The sequence below is a fragment of the Hemiscyllium ocellatum genome, chromosome 2, assembly GCF_020745735.1.
Source record: "Hemiscyllium ocellatum isolate sHemOce1 chromosome 2, sHemOce1.pat.X.cur, whole genome shotgun sequence".
Taxonomy (NCBI): Eukaryota; Metazoa; Chordata; class Chondrichthyes; order Orectolobiformes; family Hemiscylliidae; genus Hemiscyllium; species Hemiscyllium ocellatum.
Window position 1 is genome coordinate 30,714,051 of NC_083402.1, and position 18,605 is coordinate 30,732,655.

General features: G+C 43.8%; 1 protein-coding gene across 2 annotated transcripts in view; it reads right to left on the minus strand.

Annotated features, from left to right (window-relative positions):
* Window positions 1-18,605, minus strand: part of LOC132822262 (PDZ and LIM domain protein 3-like) — a 104,400-nt gene that overhangs the window by 19,860 nt on the left and 65,935 nt on the right. The window contains exon 4 of one of the 2 annotated variants that reach the window (XM_060835418.1): window positions 2,904-2,974. In XM_060835418.1, coding sequence (XP_060691401.1) covers window positions 2,904-2,974 — 71 coding nt within the window. Of the gene's footprint in view, window positions 1-2,903; window positions 2,975-3,482; window positions 3,671-18,605 lie in introns of both variants that reach the window. The other variant, XM_060835409.1, reaches the window with a different exon arrangement.

Below are 18,605 nucleotides of genomic sequence, written 5' to 3' on the forward strand. Positions count from 1 at the left end.
GCAGACTCCCAGCCTCGAGGTGAATCCCAGTTCAGACCCCCAGCCTTGAGGTGAATTCCAGTCAGATTCCCAGCCTCAAGGTGAAGCTCGGTGCGGACCCCCAGCCTCGGGGTGAATCTCAGTGTGGACTCCCAGCCTCGGGATGAATTCCAGTGTGGACCCCAGCTTCAGGGTGAAGTTCAGTACAGACTCCCTGCTTTAGAAGGACTGTACTGCTAAACTTTTACTTTATTTCTTTATTTTTCTAATTTACCTTACATTTTTACCTAGGCATGTTCCTATCTCAGGTGGCACCAGAAGTGGCAACTTTGTACACTTTTCACTGTACTCATGCACCCCTGTACTTGAGTGCTGTAACAATTACCCCAGTTCGAATTCTGATGTAAAATAGCAATTCTAGAAATTCTACTTCCTATTCTAATGTCAGCCCAAACATGCATATTGTCCAGATCTTGCTACATTTTTATATAGACTGCTTCAGCGTCCGAGGAGTCATGAAGGTGCTGAACATTGTGAACATCGGTTAACACCTCCATTTCTGACTTTATGATGGAGGGAAGGTCTTTGATGAAGCAGCTGAAGATGGTTGGGCCTAGGTTGCAAATCCATGGAACTCCTACAGAGATGTCCTGGAACTGTGATTACTGACTTCCGACAAGTACAACCATTCTCATTTTGCCAGGTATGACTTCAACCAGTGGAGAGTTTTCCCCCTGACTCTCATTGACTACTGTTTTGCTATGACTTCTTGTTGCCCCACTGAGTCAAATGCAAGTCTGATGTCAAAGGATTTCATTCTCACCTCACCTCTGGAATTCAGCTCTTTTGTCTGTTTGAACCAAGGCTGTAATGAGGTCAGAAGCTGAGTGGCCCTGGCAGAACCCAAACTGGGCGTCACTGAGCAGGTTATTGCTGAGCAGGTGCTGTTGGATAGCACTGTTGATGACACCTTCCATCACTTTACTGATGATTGAGATTGAACTGATGGGGTGGCAATCGGCCAGGTTGGATTTGTCTTGCTTTTTGTAGACAGGATGCATTTGGGCAATTTTCCATATTGTCAGGTGTATGCCAGTGTTGTAGTTATACTGGAATGGCTTGGCTAGGCAAGTTCTGCAGAACACATCTGCTCTGTTTAATGTTCCCTCTAAGATGCACAGCCACTCAGAGGCTCTGCACATACTGATCAATATGTGGATAAATTAACTTACAGTTCTGGAATCCATTGCACTGCATGGACTCAGAGATCTACTAATCTTAATGTTAGGATAACACTATTATTATAATAATATTGGAGGACATTTAGTATTTTCCTGCAATAATACAGTAGCATAATTAGTCCATACAGGTCCTTTGCTCTGAAATTTATAGCTGAAAGTTTCTGTTTTCCTACTTAAAAATTAACTTTATATTGCAATTATATGACCCTTCCTAAAACCCTTTCTTTTGTCTCACTATGCATACTTGTCTGAATATGCCTCAGTAAAATGCCTTTGTTCATTTTCAATGTTAGAGAAACATAATTACAAATTGTTGTTATGGTCAGTTTATGGATATACTGCATTAATGCAAGAGTCTGTAGCAATGATAAAATTTTATCATGAACCATATTAATTGTATAAGCTAATGAATACACCCTATAATTAAGTAGTAGGAAACAGGTTTATGAATGCATCTTTCGATACAGGAAATGTATGAGTGTATCAGGTTATGACGTAATAGATTATGATGTACTGAGAAAGATTTGTATTGTTCCTTGATTGTAGATATCATGACCAAGAGTATAATTTTAAATGTTATGTTAATACTGTATTGGTGCTTATCATTCTTAAGATTTAATATGAGAGAAATTTTAGGATGAAATCTTGAATCATCGCCAATAAATAATATTATGTTCAAACGCAGTTCTATCTTATAGAACTTTCAATTGTTCTTTATGAAGTCCAGCAGGATTGGATAAAATTCCTGAGGGATACTGTTAAATCCAGCACCATTTCTTTTTGGATAGTCTCCAGAAAATGGATCCATTGCCAATGCAAGGATGTTTATACACAAGTCAGCTGTAATTGCATTAATGTCAAATATTATTAACATTGCATAAAAATAAATGGCTCAGCTACCACAATGATAAATATGCGGCTCCAAATAAAGAGATTTATTTGTAATCCTTTCTATTTACGTAGCCTTAGTCTCGTCATGCTATGTAATGAATTAAAATTAGTCTTGCATCAAACATAGTGAATACATAGCAGATAGATCAGCATCAGAAAAAGCAAGGCAATTTAACAGTTCAAATGAAATTTGGCATGGCTCTGAGTTTTACTTTTAGTTTTTTCATTTTTAGGCGGCTTGTTGAACAAAAACACAAACTACTTGACATGCAATACCACAGGTTCAAGCATTAACCAAGCTTTGTACAACATGCTGTCATAGAGCTTATAAACAACAATAAATCAACACTTTGTATCCAATACATATGAATACGTAATAGTCAATCCAAGTGTGCACTTTATTTTTAACGTGAGAAGATCAAGGGATTAAAGTACATTTTCCTTTGAAAACCTCAAATGCTTTGTGAATTAATTTTTGAACTTTGTTATTAGGTTTCATGAAAACATGCAGCGCACAAAAGTAATAAATGGACAAATAAATGAATAACATTCAAATTGTACCAAAATGACTTGAATATAATTGGAAAAAGCAGTTGTTATGTATGTTATGCTCAATGAGGTAAATGTCAGAATTTGAAACTCCATTTTCATGCAAGGTTGTTGAACTGTCTTAATTAAACAGGTTTTGATCGGGATGTTTGTATATTGAACCATGTGCACTTCCTTTGCATTTGTCAGAAAGAAAAATCAAGCCAGAAATGCATGCAGTCTATCAAAGATAAAGCATAAAACCTGCTTTGTGTGGAAACTACTGAGAAGGGTTTTGGCCTGGCATTGAACTTGTGTTCAAAGTAGCCTAGTTCCTGTAATGGAAAAATGATTAAAGATAATACAATTACCTGAAACAAAGTCTCGCTTCATAGAAATTGGACAAAATCATGTTGAACTTCTAAGCTTCTGAATAAAGAGATCATTTCAAGGTTTCCATAATGTTCTCAACCATCACAAAAATAGGACCTTTACTCATTTTATTCACTTCAATCTCAAACCTACCTGTTGCTGCAACATTATTATTTATTTTCATGTCAAAAAGAGGACATAACCATAAAAAAACTTTCAAACCCTTGAATTGCTTGATTTTGTCAACCAGAACATTTAATGTAGTAAATTATTATTCCTTGATTTAATTCACCACTGTCATTCTATATATGAAAATGCTTCATTGTTTCTGAAATGTTTAATCCACAAAGCGCATGCTTATTGGAGAATATACTTTGTTATACAGAGAAGGTACAAATAGCAAGAGCTGGACAGAACAAAGACAGACCAGTTGAAGACAGAGACTTGGCAGAATTCAAACCCTATACTCACTTCTCCTGTGGGTCAATGGCCACGCCATGCAGTTGTCCCTGGATGGCATCTTGTATGTTGTCAGCAGAATATAGGCCAATTGGAGTGTTATAGGTGGCACTCACTACCTGTCTTTTGTCATCAATGTTTCCTGCAGCAAGAAATGGCTGGGCCTTTCTGTTATGGGACTCTCCAATAGATTTGAATTCCTGCATACAAAAGGGCACAAAAATACTCAAGGCTACAGTTCATGCTGAAGCTCATAGGCACCAGCAGCCACATCATGCATCGGATTACCACAAATAACTTTCCTTCATTCTCCACAACAATGTTCAACTTTTAATTATGCAACAGGAGGAGTACTTTAAAACTGGCTGTACGAAAAACAGCGTTGTCCAAAAACCAGATTGTTTTTAAGAGTGTTCCATGCATTTTAAGATGAGTAAAATGCTTCAATAAAATAACTTACCTGGACAATTCAGTTAGGCCCTGGAAGGTCTAATCTAGTTATTGGCTGTCCACTTCACATAGCACACACTTTCCTGCACTTCAGGTAACCCTTGACCTATCTGACCTGGCTTGACCTCTACTCCCAGCAGCCCAAGCCACCTGAACTAAAATTAACCTTGGTTCCAAGGTTCAAGAACAGAAATTGCTGGAAAAGCTCAGCAGCTTTGGCAGCATCTGTGGAGAGAAATCAGAGTTAACATTTCAAGTGACCCTTCCTCACAATTCAACCCAAACGTTAACTCTGATTTATCTCCACAGATGCTGCCAAATCTGCTGAGCTTTTCCAGCGATTTCTGATTTTGTTTCTGATTTACTGTATCCGCAGTTCTTTCAGCTTTGGTTTGAAAGTTGCTGGAATTAAGGTAATGTATCAGTATCTCTTTCCAAACCATAATTAGCTTACTAAGGATACCATGACAAATAGCTCATGTTAAAAGTAACTTATATGTGCTAAATCTGATCTAAGCCAAAAATGACCCGAATTCAAAACAGGATAATTGTTGTTAGTGACATCAGTTTTTATTTGAAGCATTACGAAGGGATTTTGAGGAAATGATAAAAGGAACTTTATTCATCAGCAATTGTTTCTACACCGTTTGAGTATACCATCCCAACTGTGCAATGTTCATTGCATGCCTGTACTTTCATTAATTAGCAATTTGATTAATTAGTGACTGCTGGATCAGTAAAGGTGATAAGGATCATTCAGTTAACTGAGCAGCCAAAGATTTTCCCTTCACAGTGTATGTCAATGCTACAATCTTTCAAATAGGCTGCTTTAAAAGATGAAAATGCAAAGCTTTTCTGTAATTCGGGAACTGGCTTATGGGCCTCCTCTGAACTAGTCCCAGTGCTTGAATGCGTTTTGAGCAGAACTGGATGCAGAGTCAGGCCAGAACATTGCACAAATTCAGTGGGAATTCGTGTTTTGAGAATACAGTCCAGCACCTTACTTCTAGATACTAGCTCAATACTACTCCTTTCCCAGTCATTTTCATGAGTACCATAAGCTCATTAAAATTATTCATTAAATTTGAGGATTGCTATGCATTGCCAGGAATTTCTGTAACTAAGGTATAAGTGAATAAGTTAATACAACTTGTGATAAAAGCACAAAGAACAGACCAGCACAGAATCAGGCCCTTAAGGCTATCATTATGACGTCTTTCAAAATTGAAAACCTTTTGCCTCTATACAGTCTATATCCCTCTACTCCCTGCCTATTCATATATCTATTAGGATGCCTTTTAAACATTGTTATTGTACCGGCCTCCACTATCTCCTCTGGCAGTGTATTCCAGGTTTATACCACCCTTTGTGTAAAAACCTTGCCTTTCACATCTCTTTTAAAATCCCATTTTATCTTAAACCTATGTCACCTAATATTTGACATTTCTACCCTGGAAAAAAGACTTTGACTATCCATTCAATCCATGTCTCTCATAATTTTGTAAATTTCTATTAGGTTGCCCCTCATTCTGTCACATTCAAATGAAAACAAACCAAATTTATTCAATCTCTCCTCATAGCTAATACCCTGCAAACCAGGCTTCATCCTGGTCAGTCATTTCTGTACTCTCTTCAAAGTCTCCACATCTTTCTGGTAGTGTGGTGACCAGAATTGCACAAAATATCTGAAATGTGGCCAAACTAAAGTTCTACATAGCTGCAACATGACTTGCCAATATTTATGCTCTATGCCTCCAGGCATGCCATATGCTTTCTTGACCACCTTATCCACTTGTGTTGCCACTTTCAGGGAACTGTGAACCTGTGCATCTAGATCCCTCTGTACTAAGGGTTCTGCTATTTACTGTATACTTCTCTCTTGCTTTAGATCTTCCAAAATGCATCACCGCACATTTGCCTGGATTAAACTTCATCTGACATTTCTCTCTCCAAGTCTCCAGTCTATCCATATCCTGCTGTATCTTCTAGTATCTCCTCACTATCCCCAGCTCCTCAATCTTTGTGTCATCACAAATTTATAATCAGGTCAATTATGTTCTCCTCAGAATCATTTATATATTACTAAACAACAGGGGCCCTGGCACTGATCCCGGCAGAACACCACTGGTCACAGATGTCCAGTCAGAAAAACACTCTTTTATTGCTATTCTCTGTCTTCTATGACCAAGTCAGTTCTGTATCCATATCACCAGCTCACCACAGATCATATGTCACTTCGCCTTTGTATCAGCCTACCACGAGGAACCTTGTTAAAGGTCTTGCTAAAGTCCATGTCAACAACATCTACTGCCCTGCCCACATCAATCATCTTTGTCATTCCTACTGAGGCAATGTAAACATCTTCACTTCCTACATTTACCTTCTTTATAACCTCACAGTGAAGGGGCATTTGGTGATGAATTGTGAATAGTTTGTGCTGTGACTCTAGATCCCTTGGGAACCAGTTTATTCCAAATTTGGCCACCCAAATTAATTTGATACAAGAGCCTTTTCAGCATTAGTGATGAGACCCATTACAGCATAGATCTAAATTGTAGAGTAAAGAAGATTTTGTTTTCTGATGCTGATGCCAGTTTTTTGTAAATATGAAGTCCCAACTTGATTTGCCTCTGGGTGTGAAGATCAATGAGATTCCAGAGAGAAGGGGTTCACTACACTTCAATCTAGAGACAGGGCAATTACTGACACCAGACTCACATTGTGGTGCTTCATGTGAATGCTTTTGCTTTAGTCTAAATGCAAATGCAATCTCCCTTTTTAACTTCATTAGCTCATTCTCATTCCCTCAGGAGATTGATGAATCACATGATTTGGGCAGGTATAAATCAGTATAGATTGTTGGCTTAATGCGTCAGTTAATCTTTTTCATTCTATGCCTACTTGTGTTCTTATGTGGTGTTTTTATTTTATTACCTACAGCTGCCAGGAATCCTGTAACAGACATGGCCAACTTTCTTAAGCTCAAGAGACAGAAAAATAATTGTCTAGTGATTTCGAACCATAGTTTTGATTTACAAAATATATATAACCTTCAGGTGTTGGAGCACAATTTTGGCAATTAGCTATCTTAAGATTTTATCAATGGCTTATGAACTGTTCTGAACTGTTGCTTCAAGCTTTTGATATGCTTCAATTGTCTGATAAAAAATTCCAGCTTGGCCTGGGTTAGAGGAATACAGGCAGCACCTCTCCGACAACGACAACGGCTGGAGATCCTAAAGATACATGTCATCCCCAGATTGTACTTCCACCTGATCCTGACAGAAGCATCGCAGGCAACTCTAATAAAACTGGACCAAATAATCCATAACACCACCAAAGACTTCCTACACCTACCACCGGATACCGCTGACGGAGTGCTATATGCTAGCAACAGGAAAGGTGGTCTAGGCGTCAACTAATAAATTAAACTGCATTTATTTCAATGCAAGGGGCCTAACAGGGAAGGCAGATGAACTCAGAGCATGTTTAGGAACATGGGACTGTGTGGAGCCACAGAAAATGGGGGAGATACTAAACGTGGAAAATGACATGGAAGATATAGAATATAGAGAAATAAATGGTGACATTTTGAAAAATGTCCATATTACAGAGGAGGAAGTGATGGATGTTTAGAAACGCATGAAGGTGGATAAATCCCCAGGACCTGATCAGGTGTACCCTAGAACTCTGTGGGAAGCTAGAGAAGTGATTGCTGGGCTCTGGATCAGTGGTATTGGAAAAACACAGCAGTTCAGGCAGCATCCAACGAGCAGCGAGATCGACGTTTCGGGCAAAAGCCCATCTTGCTGAGATATTTGTATCATTAGTCATAACAGGTGAGGTGCCGGAAGACAGGAGGTTGGCAAACGTGGTGCCTCTGTTAAAGAAGGGTGGTAAAGACAAGCCAGGGAATGATAGACCAGTGAGCCTAATAAGTTGTGGGCATGTTGTTGGAGAGAATCCTGAGGGACAGGATGTACATGTATTTGGAAAGGCAAGGGCTGATTAGGGATCGTCAACGTGGCTTTGTGCGTGGGAAATCATGTCTCACAAACTTGATTTTAGATTTTTGAAGGAGTAACAAGGAGGATTGATGAGGGCAGAGCGGTAGATATGATCAATATGGACTTCAGTAAGGCGTTCGACAAGGTTCCCCATGGGACACTGGTGAGCAAGGTTAGATCTCACAGAAAACAGGGAAAACTAGCCATTTGGATACAAAACTGGCAAAAAGGTAGAAGACAGAGGGTGGTGATGGAGGGTTGATTTTCAGGAGAAAGTGAGGACAGCAGATGCTGGAGATCAGAGCTGAAAAATGTGTTGCTGGAAAAGCGCAGCAGGTCAGGCAGCATCCAAGGATCAGGAGAATCGGCATGTCGGGCATAAGCCCTTCTTCAGGAATGAGGAAGGTGTGCCAAGCAGGCTAAGATAAAAGGTAGGGAGGAGGGACTTAGGGGAGGGACATTGGGAATGTGATAGGTGGAAGGAAGTTACGGTGAGGGTGTTGGAGGGGTGGGGGTGGAGAGGTCGGAAAGAAGATTGCAGGTCAAGAAGGCGGTGCTGAGTCCGAGGGTTGGGACTAAGATAAGGTGGGGGGAGGGGAAATGAGGAAGCTGGAGAAATCTGCATTCATCCCTTGTGGTTGGAGGATTCCTAGGCGGAAGATGAGGCGCTCTTCCTCCAGGCGTCGTGTTGCCATGATCTGGCGATGGAGGAGGCCAAAGACCTGCATGTCCTTGGCAGAGTGGGAGGGGGAGTTAAAGTGTTCAGCCACGGGGCGGTTGGGTTGGTTGGTGCGGGTGTCCCAGAGGTGTTCTCTGAAACATTCCACAAGTAGACGGCCTGTCTCCCCAATGTAGAGGAGGCCACATCGGGTGCAGTGGATGCAGTAAATGATGTGTGTGGAGATGCAGGTGAATTTGTGACAGATATGGAAGGATCCCTTCGGGCCTTGAAGGGGAGTAAGGGGGGAGGTGTGGGCGCAAGTTTTGCATATCTTGCGGTTGCAGGAGAAGGTGCCAAGAGTGGAGGTTGGGTTGGGTTCCACTGACACCCTCCTTCGACTGACTGAATTGGTCCTCACTCTGAACTACTTCTCTTTCCAATCCTCCCACTTCCTCCAAACCAAAGGAGGAGCCATGGGCACCCGCATGGGCCCCAGCTATGCCTGCCACTTCATCGGATATGTGGAACAGTCCATCTTCCGCAGCTACACTGGCACCAAACTCACCTTTTCCTCCACTACATCGATGACTGTATCGGCGCTACTTCGTGCTCCCACAAGGAGGTTGAACAGTTCATCCACTTTACTAACCCCCTCCACGCTGACCTCAAATTTACCTGGACTGTCTCAGACTCCTCCCTCCCCTTCCTAGACCTCTCCATTTCTATCTCGGACGGTCGACTCAACATGGACATTTACTATAAACCGACCGACTCCCACAGCTACCTAGATTACACCTTCTCTCACCCTGCCCCCTGTAAAAACGCTATCCCATATTCCCAATTCCTTCAGCTCCGCCGCATCTGCTCCCAGGAGGACCAATTCCAATACCGAACAACCCAGATGGCCTTCTTCTTCAAAGACCGCAATTTCCCCTCAGACGTGATCGACGATGCTCTCCACCGCATCTCCTCCACTTCCCGCTCCTCCGCCCTTGAGCCCCGCCCCTCCAATCGCCACCAGGACAGAACCCCATTGGTCCTCACCTACCATCCCACTAACCTCCAGATACATCGTATTATCCTTCGTCATTTCCACCACCTCCAAACAGACCCCACCACCCCTCCCCTCTCCTCCCCTATCAGCGTTCCAAAAAGACCGCTCCCTCTGCGACTCCCTCGTCAACCCAACCTCCATTCCCGGCAACTTCCCCTGCAACCGCAAGAAATGCAAAACTTGCACCCACACCTCCCCCCTCACTTCCCTCCAAGGCCCCAAGGGATCCTTCCGTGTCTGTCACAAATTCACCTGCACATCCACACACATCATTTACTGCATCCGCTGCACCCGATGTGGCCTCCTATACATTTGGGAGACAGGCCGCCTACTTGCGGAACAATTCAGAGAACACCTCTGGGACACCCGCACCAACCAACCCAACCATCCTGTGGCTGAACACTTTAACACCCCCTCCCACTCTGCCAAGGTCATGCAGGTCCTTGGCCTCCTCCATCGCCAGACCATGGCAACATGATGCCTGGAGGAAGAGCGCCTCATCTTCCGCCTGGGAACCCTCCAACCACAAGGGATGAATGCAGATTTCTCCAGCTTCTTCATTTCCCCTCCCCCCCACCTTTTCTCAGTCCCAACCCTCAGACTCAGCACCGCCTTCTTGACCTGCAATCTTCTTCTCCACCTCTCCGCCCCCACCCCCTCTCCGGCCTATCACCCTCACCTTAATCTCCTTCCACCTATCACAGTCCCAACGCCCCTCCTCCCTACCTTTTATCTTAGCCTGCTTGGCACACCCTCTTCATTCCTGAAGAAGAGCTTATGCCCGAAGCATCAATTCTCCTGCTCCTTGGATGCTGTCTGACCTGCTGCGCTTTTCCAGCAACACATTTGTCAGCTCTGATTTCCAGCATCTGCAGTCCTCACTTTCTCCTCCTGAATATGTATATACATCATTGTACCTGGCAGGAAGGGTTACACCCAAAATGTTAAAAATCACATAACACCAGGTTATAGTCCAACAGGTTTAATTGGAAGCACACTTAGCTTTCGGAGCGACGCTCCTTCATCAGGTGGTTGTCAACTAACAGATTGAAAGAGCAGTTAAAAAAGTATACAGACTCTGTTAATAGGGGTACAGAGCAACAAGTTTGTTGAGTCTAGTTCTGGACTGCATGTTAGGAAGGATATGAACGTATTGAAGAAAGAGCAGAAAAGCTTTGTGAGTATTTCCAGGATGAGGAATTTTCATTTTGAAGATGGATTTGAAAAGCTGGGACCGTTTCCCCTGAGAGATGAGAAGGCTGAGAGATCTGATGGATGTATTTGTTGGACTGTTGAAGGAAGCCCTCACAAACATGGGGAGAACACACAGTTGTCAGAGAATGAGAATCAAACCCAGGCCTCTGGTGCTGTGAGGCAACAGCGCTAACCACTGAGCCATTGCACCACCCTGCAGCATTTCCAGCCTTTTTGGTTTTGAGCCTTTAAATGACTTATCCAGGCGGATAATCATTATTCTACTGGACCCATTGGAACAGCAGGAACTTTTGCATTCCTTGTTGGAAATGTAAATTTAGCTTGAACTCCAGCAATTTCCTCAGTGTCGCATGAGTCATAATCTTAGTGTACATCCAAATTCTCCAAATGGTGTGGAATTTGAATTCTGAAGTGGTTGAAAAGCAAAAGTCAAAAAGCGAGGGGTAAGTTAACTTAAAATGTTCCAAAGGAAACTATCACTGGGGCAAATGTAGACATTATAGATGTTATTAGCAGGACCAACATGGACCTGATATTTTTCTGAAGATGTATTATGACCAGAAACTCTGTTTCTCCCTCTACGAATGCTGCCTGACTTGCTGAGTATTACCAGCATTTTTTTGGTTTTCTTTCAGTCTTTCAGCATCTGCTGCATTTTGCTTATTTTGAAATCAGAGCAACTTTTACTGAGGGATCCCACTGTTCCATATTTTCAAACCACCTTTGGAACTAGCTTGTTCAAATTAAATTAGCTGTCTTTATGAACCAAGGATCTGAATAATTAATATTGCAACATTTCAAACATCTGAGAATGCCTTGGCCAATATCACAGACATGTTTCTTTTGCAGACTTCAAGAAGATATATTTGCCCACTGGTCAATTCCATGCAAATCTATCACTTAACAATTTGTCTGTTGCTTGTGTGTATAAGTGTAATTTATTTTCTAAATCTCTCTGGAATTCTTAGGTTTGGAATCTGCAAGGCTTTCAACAGAGCGGCAACAGTGGAAGCAGGCAACCCGAGACATCAGGCAGTGAGAATGGAATCAGGCAGCCAGGACAATCAGGGGGAACAGCAACAGGCTGCAAGGCAGTGAGAGCAGGGCTGGGCAGCCCAGAGCGGTCAGTGGTGTGACGGGGAACGGGCAGCCCAGAGCGGTCAGTGGTGTGACGGGGAGCGGGCAGCCCAGAGCGGTCAGTGGTGTGAGGGGGAGTGGGCAGCCGAGAGTGGTCAGTGGTGTGAGGGGGAGCGGGCAGCCCATTGTGGTCAGTGGTGTGAGGGGGAGTGGGCAGCTCAGAGTGGTCAGTGCTGTGAGTGTGATTGGGCAGCCCAGAGTGATCAGTGGTGTGAGGGGGAGTGGGCAGCCCAGAGTGGTCAGTGGTGTGAGGGGAAGTGGGCAGCCCAGAGCGGTCAGTGGTGTGAGTGGGAGCAGGCAGCCCAGAGTGGTCAGTTGTGTGAGCAGGAGTGGGCAGTCCATAGTGATCAGTCGTGTGAGTGTGAGTGGGTAGCCCAGAGCGGTCAGTGGTGTGAGTGTGAGTGGGCAGCCCAGAATGGTCAGTTGTGTGAGCAGGAGTGGGCAGTCCATAGTGATCAGTCGTGTGAGTGTGAGTGGGTAGCCCAGAGCGGTCAGTGGTGTGAGTGTGAGTGGGCAGCCCAGAGTGATCAGTGGTGTGAGCAGGAATGGGCAGCCCAGAGTGGTCAGTGGTGTGAACGGGATCGGGCAGCCAAGAGCGGTCAGTGGTGTGAGTGGGAGCAGGCACCCCAGGGTGGTCAGTGGTGTGAGTGGGAGCAGGCAGCCCAGAGTGGTCAGTGGTGTGAGTGGGAGTGGGCAGCCCAGAGCGGTCAGTGGTGTGAGTGTGAGTGGGCAGCCCAGGGTGGTCAACAGGAGTAGGCAGTGCAAGGCAGCAGCCTCGGGTGAGGTCAAGCCTGGAGTAGGGAAGGGTTCCAGACCTGAAGAGGAATGCGAGCCCAGCATGACCTGTGTTAACTGTTTTTTTTTCACTTTTTATTAAGAAGGACTGTTTAACATTTTGACTTAGTTTTCTTTATTTTTGTACCTAAGATTCCTACCTAGGTACCTTTGTATCCAAGATGTGCCATGAGGGGCAACTTGTAAACCTTTCACTGTACTCATGTGAGCACATGTAACAAGAAACCTAATTCAATTCAATACATTTTTTTTGTATCTTTTGTGTTTTTGGCATAATTCCTAGCCCATCATGCCACAGTGAGCATACACAGCAAGGGAATAAAGGAAATGACATGAGTATGAGGAAATGACAAATGGGCAACATGGTGACTCAGTGGTTAGCACTGATGCCTCACAGCACCTGGGACCCAGGTTTGATTCCAGCCATGGATGATTGTATATGTGGAGTTTGCACATTCTCCCCATGTCTGTGTGGGTTTCCTCCCACAGTCCAAAGATGTGCAGGCCAGGTGAATGGCCATGCTAAATTGCCCATAGTGTTAGGTGCATTAGTTAGAGGAAAATGGGCCTGGGTGGGTTACTTTTCAGAGGGTCAGTATGGACATGTTGGGCCAAAGGGCCTGTTTCCACACTGTAGGGAATCTAATCTATTGAGGAGAGATATTCATTGAAAAGCTGGTCTTTTGGAAGGTTTGTGAAGAGGTGAGAGAGAAGTTGTGATTCAAAAAGACTTGAGGGAGGAAATTACAGAATGTGAGAGCTTACCAAATATATCAAAGAAACAGAGTCGGAAAACTGTTAGAAGTAATCAGCTGGTTCTATAGCATTCTGGGCCTGGAGGTTAAGGTAGGCAGAAACTAACATTCTCTGAGGTTGGCTGCCAGTTTTGGGGCCCCATCCATGTTCTTTTCTCAGAGGTGTGAATGGAGGGTGCCAGGGATATGTGCCTGTGCACAATGGGTGCTCAATCACACTCACTAAGAGCCAGTTGAGGCCAATTAATGGAGGCCAACTTGGATTTTCCAGTCACCTCCTGGTTTCTGCAGGAAGTGGGGCCAGCCCTCTGCCCTGAGAGACATGCCTGGGTAAGAGAATGACAGAACATCCAGCAGAGGGCGTCCATCCCCCAACCTCCACCGTCAGGAAACCAAGTTTTTTGATTTCATATTTGAAAATGGCAGAGTGGGTGTCCCTCCATCTTGAAGCACCCTCTCTCTGACTGACATTTTATTGCATGTGGGAAGCTCACTGGAAACTAACGGGCATCCTTTTATATAATGGGACACTAATCAAATTATTCATAGTTTAAAGTAGATGTTTGAGTATCCGGGCCCCAATTCTGGTCGAGAAGCTTTGCTTGGCCTCCCTTAAGCTCCTGATGAGAAAGTGAGACTTGGTCGGAAAGGACATCACATTGTCAACTACATGTTAAATCCCATGGTTTCCTGATGTAGAGAGTGACCCCCAGACATGCTTACCTCTCAACTGATAACCATGTTCAAGTCAGGTACACATAGAAACTCTGGAAGAAAGTGAGGACTGCAGATGCTGGAGATCAGAGCTGAAAAAGTGTTGCTGGAAAAGCGTAGCAGGTCAGGCAGCATCCAAGGTGCAGGAGAATCGATGTTTCGGGCATGGGCCCTTCCCGAAGAAGAGCTCATGCCTGAAACGTCGATTCTCCTGCTCCTTGGATGCTGCCTCACCTGCTGCACTTTTCCAGCAACACATAGAAACTCTGGAGTCAATCTCAGAAAAATGCATAATTAAAATGCATCAGAATTATTTTATTTGTAATTCATTTGTAACTGACGCCTGTGCAATCATCGACAGAACTTTCTCTTGTTACTTGTGCTCTCCCTCAGTTCTGTGTCAACTAACCTACCATTGTTCATGATTTGTTAGTGGGGTAAACAAAGGTTTGCTGGCTGTCTACAATATCTGAATGATAGTGCACAAGAAACCTAGTGGTCTTGAAATCATCAGAGGTGGGCTATATGGGCATCAAAAGAGAGTCTCAACATGGCTTGAGGATTCTGTCAGGGAATGAAGGGATATTAGGTGTGAACATAAGTTACGGGGAGGTAGTTACTCCACAACCACGTGACAAGGTAAATGGGTCACCGTCAAGGGTAGAAAAGGGAATTGGCAGGCAGTGTAGGGACTTCCTGTGGTGGTTCCCCTCAACAACAAGTATACTGTTTTGGATAATGTTGGCGGGGGGAGTGACCTACCAGGGATAAGCAAAGGGGCACAGACTCTGTCCCCAGTGCTCAGAAGAGATGGGGAAGAGGAGCAGAGCATTAGTCACTGGGGACTCTGTCGTTAGCGGGACAGATAAGAGGTTTTGTGTGGAATGAGAGAGACTCATGATTGGTTTGTTGCCTCCCATGTGCCAGGTTTGTGATGTCTTTATTCATGTTTTTAGGATTCTTGAGGGGGCAGCCCTAAGTCATGGTCCACATAGGCACCGATGACATAGGTAGAAAAAAAGGTGGGGATTTCAGGCTGCAGAGATGGTGCAGGAGGGGGGGTTTTGGATTCTTAGGTAATTGAAGCTCTTTCTGGGGAAGGTAGGACCTCCACAAACAGGATGGTCTTCACCTCAACCAGAGAGGTATGAATATCCTGAGGGGGAAATTTGCTAATGCTCTTTGGGGGGTGTTTATACAAATGCAGCATGGGGATGGGAACCTGAATTGTAGCTCCAGTGTACAGGAGATTGAGGACAGTGAGGTCAGGGATAGGTTTACAAGGTCACGACAGGGCACCAGCAATCAGGTTGTTGGTTTGAAATGTATTTACTTCAATACCAGGAGCATCTGGAATAAGGTGGGTGAACTTGCAGCATGGGTTGGTATCTGGGATTTCAGTGTTGTGGCCATTTCAGAGTCATGGCTGGAGGAGGGACAGGAATGATTGTTGCAGATTTTGGGATTTAGATGTTTCAACAAGAACAAAGATGGTAAAAGAAGGGGGGGGTGCATGTTGCATTGTTAATCAAGCGTAGTATTATAGCAGCTGATAGCATGTTTGAGGACTCATCCAATGAAGTAGTTTGGACTGAAGTTAGAAACAGGAAAGGAGAGGTCACCCTGTTGGAGGTTTTTTATCGGCCTCCGAATTGTTTCGGAGATGTAGAGGAAAAGATAGCAAAGATGATTCTCGAGAGGAGCGACAGTAACAGGGTAGTTGATGTGGTGGACATTATCAGCCCCAATATTGACTGGGAATATTATAATTCAAGTAATTTAGATAGGTCAGTTTTTGTTCAATGTGTGCAGGATGGTTTTCTGACATAGTATGTAGACAGGGCAACAAGGGGCAATGCCATATTGGATTCGGTACTGGGGAATGAACCCAGCCAGGTGTTAGATTTGGAGGTAGGTGGCGATAGTGACCATAATTTGGTTATGTTTACAGTAGCAATGGGCAGGGATAGTTATATACCACAGGGAAAGATGTATAATTGGGGTAAAGGAAAATTATGATGCGACTAGGCAAATTTAGGATGCATAGGATGGGAAAGAAACTGCAGGGGATAGACACACTTGAAATGTGGAGCTCATTCAAGGAACAGATACTGCAGGTCCTTGATACGTATATACCTGTCAGGCAGGGAGGTAGTTGTCGGGAGGGGGAGCCATGGCTTACTAAAGAATTTGAAGCTCTTGTCAATAGACAATAGACAATAGGTGCAGGAGTAGGCCATTCTGCCCTTCAAGCCTGCACCACCATTCAATATGATCATGGCTGATCATCCTTAATCAGTATCCTGTTCCTGCCTTATCTCCATAACCCTTAGAGCTCTATCCAACTCTTTCTTAAATGAATCCAGAGACTGGGCCTCCACTCCCTCTGGGACAGAGCATTCCATACAGCCACCACTCTCTGGGTGAAGAAGTTTCTCCTCATCTCTGTCCTAAATGGTCTACCCCGTATTTTTAATCTGTGTCCTCTGGTTCGGCACTCACCCATCAGCGGAAACATGTTTCCTGCCTCCAGAGTGTCCAATCCTTTAATAATCTTATATGTCTCAATCAGATCCCCTCTCAGTCTTCTAAACTCAAGGGTATACAAGCCCAGTCGCTCCAGTCTTTCAGTGTAAGGTAGTCCTGCCATTCCAGGAATTGACCTCGTGAACCTACGCTGCACTCCCTCAATAGCCAGAATGTCTTTCCTCAAATATGGAGACCAGAACTGCACACAGTACTCCAGGTGTGGTCTCACCAGGGCCCTGTACAGCTGCAGAAGAACCTCTTTGCTTCTATACTCAATCCCTCTTGTTATGAAGGCCAGCATGTTATTAGCCTTCTTCACTTTCTGCTGTACCTGCATGTTTACCTTCATTGACTGGTGTACAAGAACACCCAGATCTCTTTGTACAGCCCCTTTACCTGAATTGATTTCATTTAGGTAGTAATCTGCCTTTCTGTTCTTGCCACCAAAGTGGATAAACATACATTTATCCACATTAAACTGCATCTGCCATGCATCTGAATACTCACCTAACCTGTCCAGGTCACCCTGTAATCTCCTAACATCCTCATCACATTTCACCCTGCCAACCAGCTTAGTATCATCAGCAAATTTGCTAATGTTATTACTAATACCATCTTCCATATCATTAATATATATATTGTAAAAAGCTGCAGTCCCAGCACTGATCCCTGCCGTACCCCACTGGTCGCTGCCTGCCATTCCGAAATGGAGCTGGTTATCACAACTCTCTGTTTCCTGTCAGCCAACCAACTTTCAATCCAAGTTAGTACTTTGCCCCCAATATCATGCGCCCTAACTTTGCTCACTAACCTCCTATGTGGGACTGTATCAAAAGCTTTCTGAAAGTCCAGATACACTATATCTACTGGATCTCCCTCGTCCATCTTCAGAGTTACATCCTCAAAAAATTCCAGAAGATTAGTCAAGCATGATTTCCCCTTCATAAGTCCATGCTGACTCTGACTTATTCTGTTACTACTATCCAGATGTGTCGTAATTTCATCCTTTATAATAGACTCCAGCATCTTACCCACCACTGAGGTCAGACTAACTGGTCTATAATTTCCTGCTTTCTCTCTCCCGCCTTTCTTAAAAAGTGGTACAACATTAGCCACCCTCCAATCCGCAGGAACTGATCCCAAATCTATTGATCTCAGGAAAATAATCACCAACGCATCCACGATTTCTCGAGCCACTTCCTTCAGTACCCTGGGATGTAGACCATCAGGCCCCGGGGACTTATCAACCTTCAGACCTAACAGTCTCTCCAACACCAATTCCTGGCAAATATAAATTCCCTTAAGTTCAGGTCCTTCAGCCACTGTTAACTCGGGGAGATTGCTTGTGTCTTCCCCAGTGAACACAGATCTGAAGTACCAATTCAATTCTTCTGCCATTTCTTTGTTCCCTGTAATATATTCCTGTTTCTGTCTTCAAGGGCCCAATTTTAGTCTTAACTATTTTTTTCCCTTTCACATACCTAAAAAAGCTTTTACTATCCTCCCTTATATTTTTGGCCAGTTTACCTTAGTACCTCATTTTTTCTCTGCGTATTTCCTTCTTAGTAATCCTCTGTTGTTCTTTAAAAGCTTCCCAGTGCTCTGTTTTCCCACTTATCTTTGCTATGTTATACTTTTTCTCTTTTAACTTTATATGTTTCTTAACTTCCCTTGTTAGCCACGGCCACCCATGCCTCCTCCTAGGATCTTTCTTCCTTTTTGGAATGAACTGATCCTGCATCTTCTGCATTGTACACAGAAATATCTGCCATTGTTCCTCTACTGTCATCCCTGCTAAGGTATTGCACCATTGAACTT